We start from the raw sequence: 24192 nt of genomic DNA, 5'->3' as shown, positions 1-24192 counted from the left end.
TCATGTATTGTTTAGTGTTGTGTAGTGGCTTTGCTGGCATGCATCAAACATGTTTATTTTTTGCCCCACCAAGATTTACATGCTAAAATCGCCACTGCTTCACACTATAGCCCTACCCCAAAACACTAACCAGGGCTGTGTTGAGTTCAGTATATACCATGTAGCCCTACCTCAAAACACTAACCAGGGCTGTGTTGAGTTCAGTATATACCATGTAGCCCTACCTCAAAACACTAACCAGGGCTGTGTTGAGTTCAGTATATACCATGTAGCCCTACCTCAAAACACTAACCAGGGCTGTGTTGAGTTCAGTATATACCATGTAGCCCTACCTCAGAACACTAACCAGGGTTGTGTTGAGTTCAGTATATACCATGTAGCCCTACCTCAGAACACTAACCAGGGCTGTGTTGAGTTCAGTATATACCATGTAGCCCTACCTCAAAACACTAACCAGGGCTGTGTTGAGTTCAGTATATACCATGTAGCCCTACCTCAAAACACTAACCAGGGCTGGTTTGAGTTCAGTATATACCATGTAGCCCTACCTCAGAATGTTAACAGGGTAGTATTGAGTTCAGTATATACGGTAGCAAGTAGCCCTACCTCAGAACGCTAACCAGGGTTATGTTGAGTTCAGTATATAGCAAGTCTGAAAGATGCAGTCTGATCACGCACACCTCTTTATACTGCAGACTGCCTATTGCACCTTGCTCACGCCTTGCCCGCAACACACACACACACACACACACACACACACACACACACACACACACACACACACACACACACACACACACACACACACACACACACACACACACACACACACACCAACCCAGACAAAAAAGATGCCCCGCTGAGAGAGAAAGAGCCCCAGTTCTCCCCGCATCAACAGCAGACTAGATAAACACAATGGATTGAGCATACCACAAAAGACTGAGCACATCCAAATAACCCTCCACCTCAACCATCACTACTGCATTTATGTGCTCATAAACATAGAGATCAATAAATTCTCTTGGAACACACACATTTTCTCATGAAATTACAGCTCTGGGGACAAGAGGCAGCATTATAAGATAGGTCAAATACCCTAACCTCTCCTCTCCATGGCAACAGTTTTTCACTTTAAAAAAAAGATGCTCTCCCCGTATTTGTTTGGTTTGTTGTGTGTGTGTGTATGTGTGTCCTTAACAGTGCGTGTGACAACCTCGCCATCTCAGCGTCTGTATTAGCATAGCCGAGGCACAGCTTTGTTTTACCATGACCTGTATAATCAGTGTCACATTAACAACACAACAAATCAAATACTGGTGTGTCTGCCCTGTAACTCCCCTCACCTCTCACACACACACACACACACACACACACACACACACACACACACACACACACACACACACACACACACACACACACACACACACACACACACACACACACACACACACACACACACACACACACACACACACACACACACACACACACACACACACACACACACACGTGCCCCCAGCTGTCTGCCATGCTGTCAATCTGATGCTAATTAATATGATAACTAATACCTATTACACCACCGAGAGGTTCAGGCTCACTAATTTGATTTGCGTTTAAAAAGGGAGGAGAGGGAGAAGGAGAAATAAATGACAAATGAGGAGGTGCTGTGAGCCAGTACTCAGCTGTAGGTTAGCTTCCCTGTTCCCTCACTCTGTTCCTACCATCATGGCTTCTATCACAACTGTTTAGGATGAGGACTTCTTATGAGTGAAGCCAGAAGGAAGAATATGCACATCGCAATATATGATAAACATTAACTTCCACAAACATAAATACGCACACACCACTTTCTCCCCCTCTCCTTTTTGACACTCCTTCAATGTGGCAATGTTAACTACTTTAGTGTAACGGAGGAAGTCATCATCATGGGCTTGTGTTTCCTTCTCCTGCTGCATCTCAACGAAAAAGAGAGACGACAAAAGGAAGGAAGAAATAGAGAAGAGGGGATCGAAATGAAAAGAAGGGAAGGAAGAGAGAGAAGACTGAGGAGACAGATGGGGAAAATAAACAGAAAGGAAGGAAGGAATGAATGGAGAGAGAGAGAGAGAGAGAGAGAGAGAGAGAGAGAGAGAGAGAGAGAGAGAGAGAGAGAGAGAGAGAGAGAGTAAAAATGAGAGGTGTGTAGTGTAGAAGGCCCAGCTGACATTATAAAGCTGGTGAGTTTATGAGTCGTGGTGATTAGCCAGATCTTACCAATCAATGACACATTCACATGGCTGCCTGCTCTGTTGCTAACCCCAATACACACTAATTGGTCTATTCCTGGCTTAACATGGAGACGCTGCCTTCCACTTCAGAGAAAGCTCTCTTTCTCTCTCTCTCTCTCTCTCTCACACACACACACACACACACACACACACACACACACACACACACACACACACACACACACACACACACACACACACACACACACACACACACACACACACACACACACACACACACACACTCTCTGCATGCATACACTCATACATATCTGGTGAAGAGCATGCTGCGTATATTTTCTTAAAAGGTCAAATTGATTCTGATTCAATTTGTGAGTGGCTGAGGACCAATGGATACCGCCACATCTGCACTAACAATAAGGAGAGAATGGGATCCCACTATGGACCAATCACACGACAGAATCTGTACGGGGGAAAAACTCACAAATTTAATTTAAGTTTGTTGAATGTTTAGATAATGCAGCCTAATGTAATGCTGTGCTGTCTGGGTCCAACAGGCTCCACCACATAGCAACAGCGCCACCAACATCTCAGACCAGAAACTGCATGTTTTAACACACTTGTGGTTCAAATCTGCATTACATTAGACCTACAGTATTATTATTAGATTATAAATATTATACATTTGAAATATGATTTAAACATACAGATGTGTCAATATTTGCAGAATTAAAAATATATTTAGGCATTTTGGGGATATAAATAAAAACAAATCAAATGGTCACACTTTATTTGGATTTTCCATCTGTAGAGGCTTTACAGACGGTCGTACTATCAACAAACTATCTGTTGATAAGCAACTGCTTGTTAAAGGTTACGGTTAGGGTTAAGTTTAGAATAAGGTTTAGGATAAGAGTTAGGGTAAGTAGTTAGTTGAAATGTTACTGGTAGTCTGTAGCATCTCCAGATGAACTATCCAAATAGTGTTACCACTACTACTACTACAATACAACAGTTGGAACAAGGATGTGAAATATTACATGAGTATGAGAGTTGCTCATTGGAGAGGACATTTTAGTCATCACACACATACACTTGGCTAGGGTCACCCATAGGGTACATTTCTCTCTCAGTGAGCGCTGGGAGCGAGCAGCACTTCTAGCTGAGAGGAGGACAAGAGGAGAGCTCACTTAAACACATGACCAGTACTACCCAAATATTGTGTGTGTAGGGGTGTGTGTGTGTATGCACACGTGTTGTTTACTGTGAAGCCGTTTGTAGTAAACAACAATATAATTACTCTTTTAACCAGAGAGAGTGAGTGAGCGAGCGAGGCTAGCCTTCGTTCCTGCTGTGACTGTTAGTGAGTCGTCCTCACCAGCTGGAGCTTCCAACACTTTTGACATTAGCAGGCAGATTGCCTTAGTACCTTTGTTCAGAGAGTGAGAGGTTGACTCCTATTTTTTGAGTTTTTGAATGTATAGCCGTAGCATTGAAATGGCCTGAAGAGATATGATGCCTATTACTTCAGTGTAAATGAACTGGTAAAGCCCAAGAGGTTTTGTCAGCGCTACCTCTGGAGGACTGTTTGAATTATGAAGTGGTCAAAGCTACTGTTCTTCGCGCCTATGAGCTTGTGCCTGAGGCATGCCGACAGAGATGTAGGTCTCATAGAATGTCTTCTAGTAAGACTTATGTGGAATTTGCTAGAGACAAGGGAAATCTGTTTGATAAATGGCATGCTGCTAGTAAGGTAACTGATTTCAACTCTCTCCGGGAGTTAATCTTGTTGGAAGAGTTTAAAAATTGCTTACCCGAACGCATTGTAGTTTACCTAAACGAACAGAAAGTATCCTCCCTGTCAGAAGTGTCTGTGTTGGCAGACGAGTTTGTGTTGATGCACAAGAGTGTGTTTTCGGCTCATACTGAGAGTAGAGCCACTGAGTTGCCAACTTTTAGTCCTAGTCGGCCAGCAATGTATCAAGCACAGCAGAAAAATGAGCCACTGCTCATGTTTCTATTGTCATAAGGTGGGACATATGATTGGGCTAATTCGTACGGTTGTGAGGTCTGAAACGAAACAGGTGCCTCAGGGTAACTGCAGTTTGAAAGTCTCAGTCCCCGACCTCAATTATGAACCGTTCATTTTCGAGGGGTTAGTGTCCCTAACGAATGACGAAGCGTCCGGTTAAAATCCTTAGAGATACTGGTGCGGAGCAGTCGTTTATATTGTCTGATGTGTTGCCCTTATCCGACGATACATACTGTGGTTCCAGTGTGTTAGTTCAGGGTATTAAAATGGGTTTTGTCCCAGTGCCATTGCACTTTGTGAGTGTACACTCTGAGTTAATCAGTGGAATATTCAGAGTGGGGGTACGTCCTATGTTGCCAGTAAAAGGTGTGACCTTTATAATGGGTAACGATATTGCCGGAGGAAAGGTTGTACTCGTATTGGGAGTATTGGATACAAGTGACAACTCTCTCTCCAAAGAGCTGGCACAGAGTTAACCACATGTGTTCCCCGCTTGTGCTGTCAGTCGTGCTCAGGCACGACAAGTGGGTGACGTGATAGATTTGTCAAACACTGTTCTGTTCAAAGAGGTTGATCAAGAGGATGGTTTGTGTCCTACCTCTGGGAAGCTGATCACCTCTGACAAACAGCCCAGGGAAGAATTGAAGAATGTTGAATTTACTGCTGATGCAATACAGTTACCAGTCACTTGTGAGCAGCTGATTGCTAACCAAAAGTTTGACAACAAGCTTGCTAAATGTTTCTCTAATGTTGTCTCATTGGAAGATGTAAAGAAGAAGAACGTGGCTTACTTCATTGATGGTAATCTCCTCCTGCATAAATGGACATCCCATGTAGACGTGGACGAAGATTGGAATGCTGTTTACCAAATAGTGATTCCTACAGCCTTTCGACATAATGTGTTATCCCTTGCTCATGATCACCAGTGGTCTGGTCATTTAGGAATCACCAAGACTTATGATCGGATCCTTTAACATTTATTTTGGCCAGGTTTAAAACAAGATGTGACTCAGTTCTGTCGGACATGCCACACATGTCAGATAACAGGAAAACCAAATCAGGTTATTCCTCCCACTCCTCCTTGTCCAATACCTGTCATAGGTGAACCATTCGAACATGTGGTGGTTGATTGCGTTGGACCATTACCGAAGACAAAATCGGGTAACCAGTTTCTGTTAACGGTTATGTGTATGGCAACAAGATACTCAGAGGCCATTCCTCTGAAGAATTACAGCCCCAGTAGTGAGTAAGGCCTTATTAAATTCTTCATGACATCTGGGTTACCTAAGGTGGTACAAAGTGATCAAGGTACTCATTTCCTATCAAAGCTCTTCAAGCAGGTGTTAAAATCCTTATCAATTACGCACCGTGTGGCAATCGCCTATCACCCATAGTCTCAGGGTGCGCTTGAAAGACGGCATCAGACACTGAAGTCTATGCTACATAAATATTGTTTGGAATCTGAGAAAGATTGGGATGACGGAGTCCCTCTAGTTTTGTTTGCTGCTCGTGAAACTGTACAGGGGGCCCTTGGGTTCAGCCCGGCTGAACTAGTGCCTGGTCACACAGTGAGAGGACCAATGAAAGTCCTTAAAACTAGTTAGGGATAGGTGGGACGCAAATGTCTCAACTGGTGAATTGCCATAAAATGCAGAGCCCCAGATTCAAATAAAATACTATAAAATTCAAACTTTCATTAAATTACACATGTAAGATACTCAATTAAAGCTACACTCGTTGTGAATCCAGCCAACATGTCAGATTTTAAAAATGCTTTTCGGCGAAAGCATAAGAAGCTATTATCTGATAGCCTGCACCATCTGCACCAGCAGTAAACAAATGAGTTAGCATATTTCAACCCTGCAGGCGCTACACAAAACGCTGAAATAAAATATAAAACATGCATTACCTTTGACAAGCTTCTTTTGTTGGCACTCCAATATGTCCCATAAATATCACAATTGGTCCTTTTGTTCGATTAATTCCGTCCATATATATCTAAAATGTCCATTTATAAAGCGCGTTTGATCCAGAAAAAAACAGCTTACAAAAAACGCAGCGTCACTACAAAATATTTCAAAAGTTGCCTATAAACTTTGCCAAAATATTTCAAACTACTTTTGTAATACAACTTTAGGCATTTTTAAACATTAATAATCGATCAAATTGTAGACGGGGCAATCTGTGTTCAATACAGGAATGAAAACAAACCAGCTCCACTTTTCACGTCTTGCGCAACTCACAAAAGTGTACCCAGTTCCTAGTTGGCCTACTTCTTCATTGCACAAAGGAATAACCTCAACCAAATTCCAAAGACTGGTGACGTCCAGTGGAAGCGGTAGGAACTGAAAACAAGTTCCTAAGAAATATCCCTTGGCAATAACAAGTCAGGGAACAGAGAGAGGCACAAAAAAAAGATCTGAACAGTTAGTCCTCTGGGTTTTGCCTGCTACATAAGTTCTGTTATATTCACAGACATGATTCAAACAGTTTTAGAAACTTCAGAGTGTTTTCTATCCAAATCTATGAATAATATGCATATCTTATATTCTTGGCTTGAGTAGCAGGAAGTTGAAATTGGCCACGCTATTTGTCCAAAAGTGAAAATTCTGCCCCCTAGCTCCAAGAGGTTTTAACATGTTGAAAGCATACCACACCCGACTCATCACCCAGGTAGATATTTCAAAAACAGCGGATGGCACTGCTGTCTCCTCTGCTTCTGCTGCTATGATAGTGGGCTGTCCTATTGATGATGTTGACGGAGATGGATTAGAGTTGAGCAATACTCAGCAGCAGTGTTAGATCGCCCAACTCAGAAATGCTGCTGTCTCTCCTCTGGTTAATTTAACGGACGGACAGGCCGACGATATTGTGAGGCTACTACACCGTTTTCCACGCCTCTTTAATGACGTTGCTACTCGCACAAACGTGTTGGAACATGACATTCATGTTGGAAATGCTGCCCCTATCAAGCAACACCCATATCGTGGCAATGCTTCTAAGAGGAAGATAATGAGGGATGAGTTGAGATATTTATTGGAGAATGCCCTGGCTACGCCAAGTTCAGGCCCTTGGAGTTCTCCTTGCATTTTGGTTCCTAAACCTGATGGTACGTCCAGGTTATGTACGGATTATCGAAAGGTAAATTCTGTCAAAATGCCAGATTCGTTCCCGTTACCCAGACTGGACGACTGTATCGACACTATTGGTGCTGCCAAGTATGTAACTAAGTTGGACCTCCTAAAATGTTCCTGGCAGGTTCCCTTAACCTCACGTGCTTCTGAGATTTCTGCCTTTGTGCACCAGCCACTTTCCTGTTCACGCCGTATTATCCGTATTATCCGTATTAGCTGGCGTAGTGCAGACCTTGATGATCTAGTGATTTATTCGTCTGAGTGGTCAGATCATGTTGACTCTCTAAGGGTAGTATGTGAACGGTTGGCAGCTGCTTCTCTAACCCTGAACTTGGCAAAGTGCGAGTTTGGGAAGGCTACTGTTACCTATGTCGGCAAAGAGGTCGGCCATGGACAGGTGCACCCTGTTGATGCCAAGGTCATGGCTATAACTACAATCCCAATGCATTCATAACAGTATGCACATGTGTTGTTTACTGTGAAGCCGTTTGTAGTAAACAACAATGCAATTACTCTTTTGCGAGAGGGAGCGCGAGAAATAAGAGGTGTGTAGTGTAGAAGGGCCAGCTGACATTATAAAGCTGGTGAGTTTGTGTCGTGGTGATTAGCCAGATCTTACTAATCAATGACACATTCACAGTACTTGACATGTTGGAAATAACTAACCAAAAAATGTAATACTATTTGGTCCTAAACAGAGTACACAGTGGAAGAATACCTACCACTGTGACTGACCCTAAATGAAGGAACACTTCGACTATGTACAGACTGTGAGAATAGCGTTGCTATTGAGAGAGGCCGCCGTAGGCAGAACTGTCTCTCATGAGAAGACAGGCTATGATGCATACTTCCCACAAAATTAGATGGAAACTGAGCTGCACTTCCTAACCTCCTGCCAAATTCATGACACATTTCAGATTATACAGACCCAAAGAATTTGATAAACTATCTATTAGGTGAAATACCACAGTGTGCCATCACAGCAGCAAGATTTGTGACCTGTTGCCACAAGAAAAGGTCAACCAGTGAAGCACAAACACTATTGTGAATACAAACTCTTATCTGCATTTATTTTCCCTTTCGTGTTACAATACTGTACATAGCCATAATATAACATTTGAAATGTCTCTATTTTGAAACCTTTGTGAGCGTAATGTTTCCTATTCACTGTTGATTTATTTAGTTTATCTACTTCACTTGCTTTGGCAATGTAAACATGTTTCCCATGCCAATAAGGCCCTTTGAGTTGAATTGAGAGGCAGAGCGTGAGATCCACACCCACTGTCTCTCCAGCCACTCATAACACATATTTGCTACATCCACTGAGAATACAAACAACCCTGACAAACACAACCTGACAATCATTCAAATGTCAACGCAAATTGCAGGGTCTGTTTCTTCTGAATGGCTGGCGTTAGCTGGCCGTAATGATGGCAAGGAGAGGGTGTTCAAGAGGAGCCATTTATGTACAGTAAATTTCAATGTCATATTTATTGTAAATAACGTTCTCTACGAAAAATATCTACATACAAAATCTTGGGGGAAAAAAATAGGAGTTAGCACTTTAGTAAACCGTGCACGCACACAGGCTAACAATATTATCATCCCGGATCACTAACTCAGCAGATCTCACTCACGTCACCCCTGATAACACACACACCTCTGTGTGTCCTGTCAATAGGACATGGAGGGGTTTGGCACTAATGGAGATAAGAGAGAAGGGTGAGGATGGTAAAAGACAATGGGGGTGTGGGGAGGGGGGGGTGACACAAAGGAACACAAACAAAAAGGCTGGTCTTTTGTGCCACTGCCAATACCTCACAAGATTAATACTGTCCATCCAGGTACAGTAAGGTACTGGGTCAACTCTAGTTGGAATTGGAACGTAAGGGCTAAATTAAATTCTATTCTGCTGCCCTTCCCTACTCTATTGGTCTAATCTAATTCATACAAAATGGAATGTTCCTGTGTGTAGGTGAAAGGGTCTCCACTATGTTGAATTACTATAATTATAGTACTGTAATGTAACGTCACTGCCTCACTGACTTCCATGCAGCAAAATGGTTCACAATAAGGTAGGAGCCTTTTAAACATGCGCACACCCACACACACACCTAGTAAGTGTATGTGTAGAATATATTGGCTGAACCCCGGTCTGTCTGTGTGTCTGACATTTGGACACCTGTCAATCAAGTCTTTCAATGAGCCAGCGGCGGGAAACGAGGTGCTGGGGGTCAGCGACTCACAGCATCTCCATAGCAACGGCTTCAGGGAAGTTCATAGCCCGCTGGGACGTTGCCATAACCCTGCCGCAGTGTGTGTGTATCTGTGTGTGTGTGTGGTGTCTTGCCTCCATTGTGCTCAGTAAGCCAGGGGTTTTAGGTGAACTATCCTCGTCTCCTCTCTCACTTTGACCCAGGCAGTTTAGCCTCTCTTTCCCTACATCCCTCTCTCCAGCCATCCCTCCCTCCCAACCTCACTCCCCTTACGAAGAGCAGGCCAGGAAAGAGGAAGGACCTGCAGGAAGTCACAGCACCCAGAAAGGTCCACTTAACCCTCTGCACCCTCCCTCCCTCTGTCTCCATCTATCACTACCCCACTCTCTCTATACAATCTTTTTCTGTCTCTAATTATAATACACTTCTCACAGGTTTGTCATTCTTCCCCTCCACTGTTTTCTCCTATCTCCCTCTACTACACCCCCCACTCTAATTGTGCCTCAAACATAGTTGTTAGGAGGATTTTGCAGGCATGAAAATGGGACCTTGTGTACTAAAAGGTGGGGTGTGTGTGAAAGAGGGTGGGGGTGGTAGAACCATAGGGGTACAGGTGCCCAAATTATCCCACACTGGGGTTCACATGGACAGCATGCACTCAACTGCACACAGAAGAGATGAATACACACATACACACACCGTAACCCGGTAACTACAGCTTACACTGTTGGAGATACGTTTATGGCATGAATAGAGAACACATTTAGTATTCTCAGCTAGGGGGTGTGTGTGTGTGGATGTGTCACAGGAGGTTGGTGGCACCTTAATTGGGGAGGACGGGCTTGTGGTAATGGCTGGAGCGGAATAGGTGGAATGTTATCAAAATGACCAAATAGATGGTTTCCAGGTGTTTGATGCCATTCCATTTGTGCCGTTCCAGATATTATTATGAGCCGTCCTCCCCTCACCAGCCTCCTGTGGTGTGTGTGTTGGAGTCCTTCTTGGAGGGATAAGTGGAATATAACAACTCCATGATAAGTGTTCTGTAAGTGTTCAGTAAACAGGTCAGTGTTTGTGGCACATATTATATTCAACACACACAAAACAGGCACAACCAAACACACACACACAGGTAGCTTCGGTGCTCTGTCCCTTTATGAGAGTCTAACTGTATCTCCAGTGTTAGTCAAATCTGCTGCTAATTGCTGTTTGGTTTGGATTAACATGGTTCATTACTCCAATGTACCAACACTGCCAGACTCATTACACACACACACACACACACACACACACACACACACACACACACACACACACACACACACACACACACACACACACACACACACACACACACACACACACACCCCTCCATCTGACTTTCCCTCTCCCCCCTCTTCCCTCCATCCCCATCCATGGACAAGGCCTCTCTCTCCGACTGTTATTCTGGGGATAATTCTAGGGATCATTTTGGGATAATCTCCCACAAACGTCTCGGACTGCTGCCACCCTGTTTGCCCAGTACCTGATTACCAGCCTCCCTGTGCCAACCACTTCTACTGACCGCTGTCACGCACACATGCTTCTAGGCACAAACACACATTTTCAAACCTGCCAACCATTCCTACTGACTGCTACTAAGCAGTCAGCTGCGTTCAAATAAACACACACGCTATGTAGCAAGGAGTCACCAACAGGACGTTTGTGTGGTTTGATTGCCACCTAGTGGTTGAATTTACTACACTCATTCTACACTCGGGGAATGGTTTATATTGAATTCTATGGATTTAATTTATTGACCAACACTGCCATCTAGTGCCAAGATCAGTGTTACTACATGAATGGCTTCAGATACAAATCGAGGATCAGTGCACCCTCCTCAAGTCCTAATCATAACCATTATGACGTGACATGTACAAATGCAGATAAGAGAGTTTGATCTAACTTCATCACACACACACTAGCTGTTTAAAGACATACTCCGATGTCACATGTCACTTACAGGTAGAACCCTTAGAGACTCTTTATTCTGGACCGCAATATGTTCCTCTCCTCTCCTCCAGTAATGAAAGGTAAAGTCACGGGTGTCGCTCCATTTCTTTCAGCTGCACAACACTTTCAAAAAGACTTCTCCTCTCTGCATCCAGGGAGAAAAGGTAGAGTGATCATTCTCTGTAACTAAAGTATGCAGATCTAATAATCTGAAAGCACATCCACAGGTGCAGGGAACACTAAATACCATGGGGGAAATAGAGACATACCTGGAGAATTTGGATGCTCCCATTGCTTCGCTCCCATTTCAATCAAAGAGTCTTTGTCAGATTTAATTCCACCTGATGTTCTTAGTGAGAGAAGTATCCCATCAGTGATTGAGTCATTGAAGCTTCTTGAATTGAGAGAGTCACATTCCAAAGCAAGGAGAAACAGGTCCAGTTACAAGCACCTCACCAGCTCTACTGCCTCTCCCTTTTGCCCTCTCAGTTTGCTCTGACAGACTACACTCAGTCACAGAGCTTACTCTGCCCTAAAGTTGAGCTGGAGAGAGAGAAATGGCATAGAGAAGCAGACAGAGAATGTAACTGCCAGCAAGTAGTGACAAACCACCAGCTCACAAATCTGTAATCCATTGAGCTTTCTGAGTCAAATCTGTCCTTCTGTTATGCCGACTCCTCCACCCTCCTCCTCTAATCCAGCCGCACACCGTCTTCCCTATTTCCCCTCTCTGCTCCACACTTTATATCATCTAGTACTGCACCATTATCCTACTGCATTCCCCACAAATCTTTCAGTCCTCTCTCCTCTCAACTCCTGACTGAGCCAATGTCTGCCCAGAGGCACTCACTCACTGCCCATCCCTCTCTCTGTCCCCATCTTCACCTGTCACTCCTTTCCCCATATTTCATGTCACTCCTAGAATTTCTCTGCCATCTCTTTCCCATTGCTCTTCTTCTCTTCCTATCCTTATATACTCTCCACCAGCGTTCTGCTGCCTTCGCTGCGTCTCCAGCAGACTGCATGTATTATTATCCCCACAATGGCCTCCCAGCTTATTGTTTATGAATTACCAGCGCTGCAGGCCAAACAAAGGCTATTTTCATAAAGAAACCTCCATTTCATTTCAGCTCCAATTAGATAGGAGGCTAAAGAATAGAAGTGGACTGGCCGCGGCCTCTAAGGATGGCAGGCCCCATTCAGAGCCATTCAATGGGGCCTTATTGCTTTCCTTGACAAAGGGAGCTCGTGGATGGGCTTTCAGACTAAAAAACAGAGTAGAAATGACTGGGAAGAGAAGACAGTCTCCTGTACAATAACAAACCTTTAAAGGGAAGGATAGTGTCTTTCGCTTATCCTTCCATCCATCAATTTATCCTTCCGTTTCTTTGCTTTCTTCTTTTTGGTGTGTGTATATTGGCCTGGACATGAATGACAGACAGTTGAAAGAGAAAGGAGGAGAGAATAAGAAAGAGCAGCTCAGTTCTTCACAATACATGTCAACTCTAAATGATCGCTGGCCGTTGAATAGACAGAGAGGAGAGGAAAGTGTGTGTGTTCCCACAGCTGATTGATTTACAGCTTTGAAAATAGAGAAAAAGAAAGAAAGAAGACAAAAGCGAGAGACATCTTGATGCTTTAACAGAACTCTACAATAGTCAAGGGCACATTGTGGCCCTGTCAGTGACAAGATGTCACTTTCTCGCTAAGAAAGCAGAGGGAGACAGAGAGAAAGAAAGAACGGAGAAAAAGAAAGAAAGTGAGAAAGAAAGGAGAGAGAGGACTGTGTCAGGTCAAAGATGAACAATGGGACTAAGACAATTACTTCTTCACAGTTTCTTCCAATGTGTAAACTGTAAATACACTGAACAAAAATATAAATTCAAGATGTAAAGTGAGCTAAAATAAAAGATCCCCGAAATTCTTCATATGCACACAAAGCTTATTTCTCTCAAATTGTGTGCACAAATTTGTTTACATCCCTGCTAGTGAGCATTTCTCCTTTGCCAAAATAATCCATCCACCTGACAGGTGTGGCATCTCAAGAAGCTGATGAAACAGCATCATCATTACACGGGTGCACCTTGTGCTGGAACAATAAAAGGCCACTTTAAAATGTGCAAATTTTGTCACAGAATACAATGCCACAGATGTATCAAGTTTTGAGGGAGCGTGCTATTGGCATGCTGACTGCAGGAATGTCCACCAGAGTTGTTGCCAGATAATTTAATGTTAATTTCTCTACCATAAACTGCCTCCAATGTCGTTTTAGAGAATTTGGCAGTACATCCAACCAGCCTCACAAACGCAGACCACCAGCCCAGGACCTCCACATCCGGGTTCTTCACCTGTGGGATTGTCTGAGACCAGCCACCCGAACAGCTGATAGAACTATGGGTTTGCACAACCAAAGAATTTCTGCACAAACTGTCAGAAATCGTCTCAGGGAAGCTTATCTGTGTGCTAGTCGTCCTCACCAGAGTCTTGACCTGACTGCAGTTAGACATCGTAATCGACGTCAGTGGGCAAATGCTCACCATCGATGGAACACTAGAGAAGCGTGCTCTTCACGGATGAATCCCGGTTACAACGGTACCGGTCAGATGGCAGACAGTGTGTATGGCGGCGTGTGGGCGAGCGGGTTGTTGATGTCAATGTTGTGAACAGAGTGCCCCATGGTGGCAGGTGGGTTATAGTATGGGCAGGCAGGCAGGTATAAGCTACGTACAACGAACACAATTGCATTTTATTGACAACAATCTGAATGCACAGAGATACCTTGACGAGATCCTGAGGCCCATTGTCGTGCCATTCATCCACCATCATCACTCCATGTTTCAGAAACATAATCCACGGCCCCATGTCGCAAGGATCTGTACACAATTCCTGGAAGCTGAAAATGTCTTAGTTCTTCCATGACCTGCATACTTATCAGACATGTCACCTATTGAGCATGTTTGGGATGCTATGGATCGATGTGTACAACACCGTGTTCCAGTTCCCGCCAATATCCAGCAACTTCACACAGCCATTAAAGAGGAGACGGAGAGTAATTCCGAAGGCCACAATCAACAGCCCGATCAACTCTATGCGAAGGAGATGTGTTGTGCTGCTGTAGGCAAATGGTGGTCACACCAGATACCGATCGGTTTTCTGATCTACGCCCTTACCTTTTTTTATGGTATCTGTCATCAACAGATGCATATCTGTATTCCTAATCATGTGAAATCCATAGATTAGGGCCTAATTCATTTATTTCAATTGACTGATTTCCTTATATGAACTGTAACTCTTTTAAATGTTTTCCGTTTGCGTTTATATTTTTGCTCAGTGTAAAATAGAAAGTAAACCTGTCCTGGCTAGCATCAATCTGAGTGTTAGATCTGGGTGTTACAGAGGAAAAATCTAGGTATTATGTTCCCTTGTATTTATGCAGGTATAGTTCAACAGAAGACAAAGTGTGACTTTAGCCAGTACCAATCAGTGAACAAGGTGATGGCGGTACGTTGATAAAGGATGACATTTGAGCCTTTGAGGAGACACCAGCAGAATTAGAGCCTTTTCCTTTAGAAACCAAAGCAGGAGAGTCAGAAAGGTCAAAGGTCTTTGATAGGCTTGTCACATCGATAAGGTGGGATATAATCACACGCACACAACTTACTTGCCAAAGGAGTGAGAGAAAGGAGAAGATATCTTCATCACCCCATGCTTCCCTACTTAAATTGTTGCTAGTGTGTGTGTGTGTGTGTGTGTGTGTGTGTGTGTGTGTGTGTGTGTGTGTGTGTGTGTGTGTGTGTGAGAACCAACCTCCCTTCCTTTGGATCACCATCATGGTTGTTGTTATCATGCTCCCAAGCATTCATATCACGTTGCCTCATAAATACCTGTAGAATGTCATGTCCTGATCTCCCCTTTCAAATGTCATTCTTACCTTTCAACCAGGCAGACTACAGCCCCCCTACACAACATGATCAGATCTCCTAGAGGCCCCTAGCACCCAGCCTGTACTCAGACATGTTAGTTTGTGTTTATCAGAGAAGATTACGTCTCTAATGGCACCCTATTCCTTTTATAGTGCACTACTTTTGACTAGAGCCCAGAGTGCCACTTGGGATGCATGCATACTACATGTGGTCCTGAAGCATCACCCTGGTTCATTACCTGCTTGGTGACTCCTGATAAGCTGGGTGACAGAGAGGCTATGAGACACTGACACTAGTTAGAGATACAGTACACAGACGGATAGCAGCGGATGTACGGTGAGCTTTCTGCCGCAGAGCGGCTAGCGTGGCGTCACCTAGGTGGGTGTTGCAAAATGGTGGTAGATGTGGTGTGAATGTAAAGTGCTTTGAGCACCTGGAAAAGCGCTACGTAAATTCAATTCATCATTATCAGTCTTTCTGCAGTACAAGGACGAGGTTTGGAGTCGCTGAAAACACATTTTATTTCATACCTTAGCAATGTTCATATTTACATCAAAGCGTACCAATACCAGCCAGTATTAATACCAATATGAATACCAGTCAGTACCAATATCAATACCAGTCAGTACCAATATCAATACCAGACCGTACCAATATCAATACCAGTCAGTACCAATATCAATACCAGACAGTACCAATATCAATACCAGACAGTATAAATACCAATATCAATACCAGTCAGTACCAATATCAATACCAGACAGTACCAATATCAATACCAGTCAGTACCAATATCAATACCAGACAGTACCAATATCAATACCAGACAGTATAAATACCAATATCAATACCAGTCAGTACCAATATCAATACCAGCCAGTATTAATACCAATATCAATACCAGTCAGTACCAATATCAATACCAGTCAGTACCAATATCAATACCAGTCAGTACCAATATCAATACCAGACAGTACCAATATCAATACCAGTCAGTACCAATATCAATATCAATCAGTACCAATATCAATACCAGACAGTATAAATACCAATATCAATACCAGTCAGTACCAATATCAATACCAGACAGTATAAATATCAATATCAATACCAGACATTATAAATACCAATATCAATATCAGTCAGTATAAATACCAATATCAATACCAGCCAGTATAAATATCAATATCAATACCAGACAGTATAAATACCAATAGCAATACCAGACAAGTATAAATACCAATATCAATACCAGACAGTATAAATACCAATATCAATACCAGACAAGTATAAATACCAATATCAATACCAGACAGTATAAATACCAATATCAATACCAGTCAGTATAAATACCAATATCAATATCAATACCAGTCAGTACCAATATCAATACCAGTCAGTACCAATACCAGTCAGTACCAATATCAATACCAGCCGGTATAAATATCAATATCAGCCAGTATAAATACCAATATCAATATCAGCCAGGATAAATACCAATATCAATACCAGCCAGTATAAATATCAATATCAATACCAGTCAGTACCAATATCAATACCAGACAGTATAAATACCAATATCAATATCAGTCAGTATAAATACCAATATCAATACCAGCCGGTATCAATATCAATACCAGTCAGTACCAATATCAATACCAGTCAGTACCAATACCAGTCGGTACCAATATCAATACCAGTCAGTACCAATATCAATACCTGCCAGTACCAATATCAATACCAGCCAGTACCAATATCAATAACTGCCAGTACCAATATCAATACCAGTCAGTACCAATACCAATATCAATAACAGTCAGTACCAATATCAATAACAGTCAGTACCAATATCAATATCAATACAAGTCATTACCAATACCAATAGCAATACCAGTCAGTACCAATATCAATACCAATACCAGTCAGTACCAATATCAATACCAGGCAGTACCAATATCAATACCAGTCAGTACCAATATCAATACCAAACAGTACAAATATCAATATCAATACCAGTCAGTACCAATATCAATACCAGTCAGTACAAATATCAATACCAATACCAGTCAGTAACAATATCAATACCAGTCAGTACCAATATCAATACCAGTCAGTACAAATATCAATATCAATACCAGTCAGTACCAATACCAATATCAATACCAGCCAGTACCAATATCAATACCAGACAGTACCAATATCAATAACAGTCAGTACCAATATCAATATCAATACAAGTCATTACCAATACCAATAGCAATACCAGTCAGTACCAATATCAATACCAATACCAGTCAGTACCAATATCAATACCAGGCAGTACCAATATCAATACCAGTCAGTACCAATATCAATACCAAACAGTACAAATATCAATATCAATACCAGTCAGTACCAATATCAATACCAGTCAGTACAAATATCAATACCAATACCAGTCAGTAACAATATCAATACCAGTCAGTACCAATATCAATACCAGTCAGTACAAATATCAATATCAATACCAGTCAGTACCAATACCAATATCAATACCAGCCAGTACCAATATCAATACCAGACAGTATAAATACCAATATCAATATCAGTCAGTATAAATACCAATATCAATACCAGCCGGTATCAATATCAATACCAGTCAGTACCAATATCAATACCAGTCAGTACCAATACCAGTCGGTACCAATATCAATACCAGTCAGTACCAATATCAATACCTGCCAGTACCAATATCAATACCAGCCAGTACCAATATCAATAACTGCCAGTACCAATATCAATACCAGTCAGTACCAATACCAATATCAATAACAGTCAGTACCAATATCAATAACAGTCAGTACCAATATCAATATCAATACAAGTCATTACCAATACCAATAGCAATACCAGTCAGTACCAATATCAATACCAATACCAGTCAGTACCAATATCAATACCAGGCATTACCAATATCAATACCAGTCAGTACCAATATCAATACCAAACAGTACAAATATCAATATCAATACCAGTCAGTACCAATATCAATACCAGTCAGTACAAATATCAATACCAATACCAGTCAGTAACAATATCAATACCAGTCAGTACCAATATCAATACCAGTCAGTACAAATATCAATATCAATACCAGTCAGTACCAATACCAATATCAATACCAGCCAGTACCAATATCAATACCAGACAGTACCAATATCAATACCAGCCAGTACCAATATCAATACCAGTCAGTTCCAATATCAATACCAGTCAGTACCAATACCAATACCAGTCAGTACCAATATCAATACCAGTCAGTACCAATACCAATATCAATACCAGTCAGTACCAATATCAATATCAGTCAGTACCAATATCAATACCAGTCAGTACCAATACCAATACCATTCAGTACCAATGCTTGAAGGTACCAATACCAGTCAATACCAATACCAGTCAGTACCAACACCAGCCAGTCCATTTCTTTACAAATCCCTGCTGACCCACCGATCCATGACAACACAAGGCCCAACCACAAGGCAGGCCGCTACAAGTCCTTACACAGAATACCACAAGACAATGGAAATATAAGACATTAAAACGGATAGATTTCATAGTAATTAAATAACAGTAGAGAAGAGGTGAATGAGGAGTTGTTTTGTACAGTACCATTAGAGCTGTAATGCTTTGCTGAGTATCATTTGTAAACAGAGACGGAGGGAGGGAGAGAGGGAAGACTCCAGGTCCATGTTGGTTTTTGGGAGAGATCCACAGACGTTCCTCATTGTAATTGGTGGAGCCACAACTTTTTCCTAGCCATGTGACCTGACCAGGGAAAACTCAGGGTCCTAGTTACACACACACACACACACACACACACACACACACACACACACACACACACACACACACACACACACACACACACAACCACGTTTCCGCAAACACTCATTCACACTCACACATGTTTCTCCATCACACACTAGCACACCACACACACACACACAATTCACTCTCACACCATCTCAAATGCACACACACACACACTTCATAAGTTAGTCTCGTCCCAGGTGGGGTCGTTCATAGTCTTTAAGACCCTCCTGACCACTTTCTCCAGATCTTTCCGTGCCCTCTGCTCCTCCTCCAGTGACCTCTTCATCTTCTTATTGTCCTGTTGAGGGGTCAAAGGTCAGTTTGAATATTGCCACAAGCATTCAATTGTAGTTTTACTACTTCAGCCGTCATAACAGTGTAATGCCAGGTGTCGTAAGCGGTCATGAGCTGTCATAGAGCCGTTATAAGCCAGTGGGGTGGTGACACAGAGCGGACATTCACCTGTTTGAGCTCCTGTACCTCGTCCCTCAGGGCGTACACTACATCGTCAAGGCTCCTTCAACACAACACACATGGTTAATACCATCCTAGAGGCAAATGCATTACTATATACAGGGTCTTCAGAAAGTATTTAGACCCCTTGACTTTTACACATTTTGTTACATTTTAGAATAAGGCTGTAACGTATCAAATATGTACTTTTTTTATAGAATGATGGACAAAGCAATTAGCAATTTACACACAATACCCCATAATGGCAAAGCGAAAACAGTCAAATGAATTTTAAAAATTCAAAGAGAAATACCGTATTTCAATAAGTATTCAGACCTTTTGCTATGAGACTCGAAACTGAGCTCAGGTGCATCCTGTTTCCGTTGATCATCCTTGAGATGTTTCTACAACATGATTGGAGTCCACCTGTGGTAATTTCAATTGATTGGACATGTCTATATAAGGTCCCACAGTTCACAGTGCATGTCAGAGCAAAAACCAAGCCATGAGGTCAAAGGAATTGTTCATAGAGCTCCGAGACAGGATTGTGCCAAGGCACAGATCTGGGGAAGAATCCCACAAAATGTCTGCAGCATTGAAGGTTCAAGAACACAACCATCTCTGCAGCTCTCTACCAATCAGGCCTTTATGGTAGAGTGGCCAGACAGACGCCACTCCTCACTAAAAGGCACCTAAAGACTCTCAGACCATGAGAAACAAGATTCACTGGCCTGATGTAACCAAGATTAACTCTTTGGCCTGAAAGCCAAGCATCACGTCTGGAGGAAACCTGGCACCATCCCTAAGGTGAAGCATGGTGGTGGCAGCATCATGCTGTAGGGATGTTTTTCAGCAGCAGGGACTGGGATACAAGGATCAAGGCAACGATGAACGGAGCAAAGTACAGAGAGATCCTTGATGAAAACCTGCTCCAGAGCACTCAGGACCTCAGACTGTGGCGAAGGTTCACCTTCCAACAGAACAATGACCCTAAGCACACAGCCAAGACAATGCAGGAGTGGCTTCGGGAAAGTCTCTGAATGTCCTTGAATGGCCCAGCCAGAGCCCGGACTTGAACCTGATCGAACATCTCTGGAGAGACCTAAAAATAGCTGTGCAGAGAAGCTACGTATCCAACCTAGCAGAGCTTGAGAGGATCTACAGAGAAGAATTGGTGAAACTCCCCAAATACAGGTGTGCCAAGCTTGTAGGGTCATACCCAAGAAGACTCAAGGCTGTAATTGCTGCCAAAGGTGCTTCAAGGGTCTGAATACTTATGTAAGTGTGATTTCAGTTTTTTTTATATTTAATAAATTAGCAAAAATGTCTAAAAACCTGTTTTTGCTTTGTCGTTATGGGTAAAGAAAAAAAACAATTTAAGAATTTAGAATAAGGCTGTAACGTAACAAAATTTGGAAAAAGTCAAGGGGTCTGAATATTTTCTGAAGACACTATGTATGCACACAGTACTGCACTAGTCTACATACTAACTAGTACTTAAACGTTCAGAAACAGAAGCATTCTTATGAAAACACCATCCCACTTTCATTTGGGAATTTCCTCCAGCACATGACAACAGAAACTCTCAGAGGTGACCAAGATACTCATCCCTGACCACAATTAAGAGGAAGAGGGGAGGAAGTGTGGGAGAGGAAGTAGGGATCAGGAGGAGGAGGAAGAACAAGAGGGAGAAGAGAAGGAGGACGGAAGGTGGAGGTCTTACTTCTCTCCGACTACAGTCTGTCCGTTGCTCGTGGTCTCCTCCACAATGATCTTCTCCTCTCCAGGGATGATGACTTGCAGCCCTGTGTCCCTCCGCATCGTCCCTGTTCCAAACACAACACAACACGCTAGATACGCTGATCCAAGGTAAGTTTGGACTTCCAACCCCTAATGGCTGAGGTTAGAATTGTGTAATCCTAACTCTGTAACCTGCTCCTAGATCTGTGCTTAAGCCAAGGGCAACGTCTTCCCACAGTTTATCTCACATAAGAGATTGAGTTCCTGATTGGTGCTGATTTGTGATCGCCTACATGGTATCGGAAGCAAGATAGACACGACAGGACACAAACACAGGAGACGGTGGAGAAGCTGTGGGTTAGTTAGGCATACACAGAACCACGAGACACAACGACCGAGGAGGCAGAGGAGCCAAGTTGGAGAGGAAGAGCAGAAGGAAGAAAAGAGAGAGAGAGGCACACTACATCCAGATCATCCTGATCCGTTCACCCCTCATTGGTTTTACCTCACCACACCGCTCTCTGTTGCAGACCAAAAACAACACGGTAACATCAAGCGTATATTCATGAGAGAAAAGACACCATTTTGTTCTCACATTTCCTGTTCCGATGGTTCAGCCTGGAGCCTTGTTGTCAGTGACATCCAACACAGTGAAATAATGTATGCTTCTGACAAAACACCCAAAATACCAACAGCTAACAAATGACAGATTTATTCAAAACTCAATGATACAGCGTTTGGGAACTCTTGTCATATACATCAATCTGTATATATATAACAAATACTCTGTAGGTGCCGTTTGTAGGTAGGTCAATAGGTAAGACATTTTGATCACAGGTGTGGGACGGGTCATATACAGCATTGGAAAGCACAGAGGACACAGTTGGACATCGCAGTCCCCCTGCCTCTCTGTTTTCATTCTTTTATTTTTTTAAACCGCAGTCACAAAGCAGAACACAAAACATGAGGACAGTCCTATTCTTAGCTCAAATACTCATATAACAACTGTTTGGCTTCTTATTTTCTTCCATTTGCATCCACTATGTACAAAAGAGACACGTGTCCATTCTTTTTTTGTTCATGTCCACCTGTCTTGATGAATAAGTACCGCACACGGCTGCTCCCGCAAGACTAGGTTTCTCTTTCCGTTGACACTATCTGAACACGGAAATGGTAGATTTACACAATGGATGAGTTGTACTGTACTGGCACATCTATGGCAAGCATGATAACTAGGCCACACCATACAGTATGATGTCATACACACACACACACTGGGGGTAGTAGGCCGGGAAGGGGGGGTACAGGAACAGAACTGTTCATATTGAACATTTCAATGCTCTGCCACAGAGATTGTGCAAAAATGTATCCCAACAAACCCAAGCTCAATATCCAGTGTAAATTCAACTTTAGTGAAACCAGTTCATCAGAGAGAGAGAGAGAGACACAGAGAGAGAGAGAGAGACACAGAGAGAGAGAGAGAGAGACACAGAGAGAGAGAGACACAGAGAGAGACACAGAGAGAGGGAGAGAGAGAGAGAGACAGAGAGAGAGACACAGAGAGAGACACAGAGAGAGAGACACAGAGAGAGAGAGAGAGAGAGAGACACAGAGAGAGAGAGAGAGAGAGAGACACACAGAGAGAGAGACACAGAGAGAGACACAGAGAGAGGGAGAGAGAGAGAGACAGAGAGAGAGACACAGAGAGAGACACAGAGAGAGAGACACAGAGAGAGAGAGAGAGAGAGAGAGAGAGAGAGAGAGAGAGAGAGAGAGAGAGACTAAGTTCACCCAAATCAGTTGTAAACATTTACATTACACAGTGAAATAAAATAATTTAAAAATCACATACGTTATACAAAATAATTTACGGACCATAAACAAATCATTTTTATAAATATATAAATAACACAAACCAGTATATTCCATATATTGTAACAATAACAGCGGGGAGAGAGGAATCACAAAAATAGCTATTAGCGCACGGAAGACCAAGGCAGGATATGTGGTAAAGGATATTGGTGTTGTTTGAAACAAATGTTTCCTACTTGGGCCACAAGAGACTGCACCTGCCAGGTTTGATGACACTGGCATTGAAGACTGTGAGCCTCTGCTTAGGGCCTGGAGTTTTTACTGGTCCTACAAGACGCTACAGTTGAGTTTTGAACACAGATTTGTGTCCTAGAACACAGAGGCTTGACTGTTTCATTTAAACCACAGAACTCTAATTTCGTCGTCCATTGAGTAGTATGACCAATGGTTACCTTGACTAATTCATTGGGGTTTCTAAAAACAGACTTCCATGTTGGCTTGTAGGCAGTAGATTTTGTTGATACAAACTCTAAACTCTAAACACTCAAGTCTGATGCTCGGGTCTCAGTGAGGTCCGGAACGCATGCTAAAGACAACCCCCTAAAAAAATTTTTTTTTAGCTGTTGAAGGAATATTGTAGTGCATCTCGTAATGGGGAAAAATCTGAGGCTAAGAGTTGAAATCGTCACCCTGGGAATGAACCGTACATGCTGTTTAGAAAGAGTAGAACAGGCATCTCATATCCTATACAATATCCTATTAATACCTATATACTATAAATACTACTGATGATGCTGTATTTGC

The 24192-nt window shown here is 42.5% G+C and overlaps 1 protein-coding gene across 4 annotated transcripts in view; it reads right to left on the bottom strand.

The window, feature by feature from the left end:
• Window positions 1-16030: 16030 nt before the first annotated feature.
• Window positions 16031-24192, bottom strand: part of arhgef7a (Rho guanine nucleotide exchange factor (GEF) 7a) — a 42151-nt gene continuing 33989 nt past the window's right edge. For 2 of the 4 annotated variants that reach the window (XM_052522214.1, XM_052522212.1), the window contains 3 exons: window positions 21560-21662; window positions 19846-19900; window positions 16031-19681 (listed from right to left, as the gene is read on the bottom strand). In XM_052522214.1, the coding sequence (XP_052378174.1) occupies window positions 19559-19681; window positions 19846-19900; window positions 21560-21662 (281 nt within the window). In that variant the 3' untranslated portion in view covers window positions 16031-19558. The remainder of the gene's footprint in view (window positions 19682-19845; window positions 19901-21559; window positions 21663-24192) is intronic. The other 2 variants (XR_008139735.1, XR_008139734.1) reach the window with 2 other exon arrangements.

This window comes from Oncorhynchus keta, chromosome 7 (assembly GCF_023373465.1).
Source record: "Oncorhynchus keta strain PuntledgeMale-10-30-2019 chromosome 7, Oket_V2, whole genome shotgun sequence".
Classification (NCBI taxonomy): Eukaryota; Metazoa; Chordata; class Actinopteri; order Salmoniformes; family Salmonidae; genus Oncorhynchus; species Oncorhynchus keta.
The sequence above is the reverse complement of the archived record's forward strand: the minus strand, read 5'-3'. Positions and strand labels throughout refer to the sequence as shown.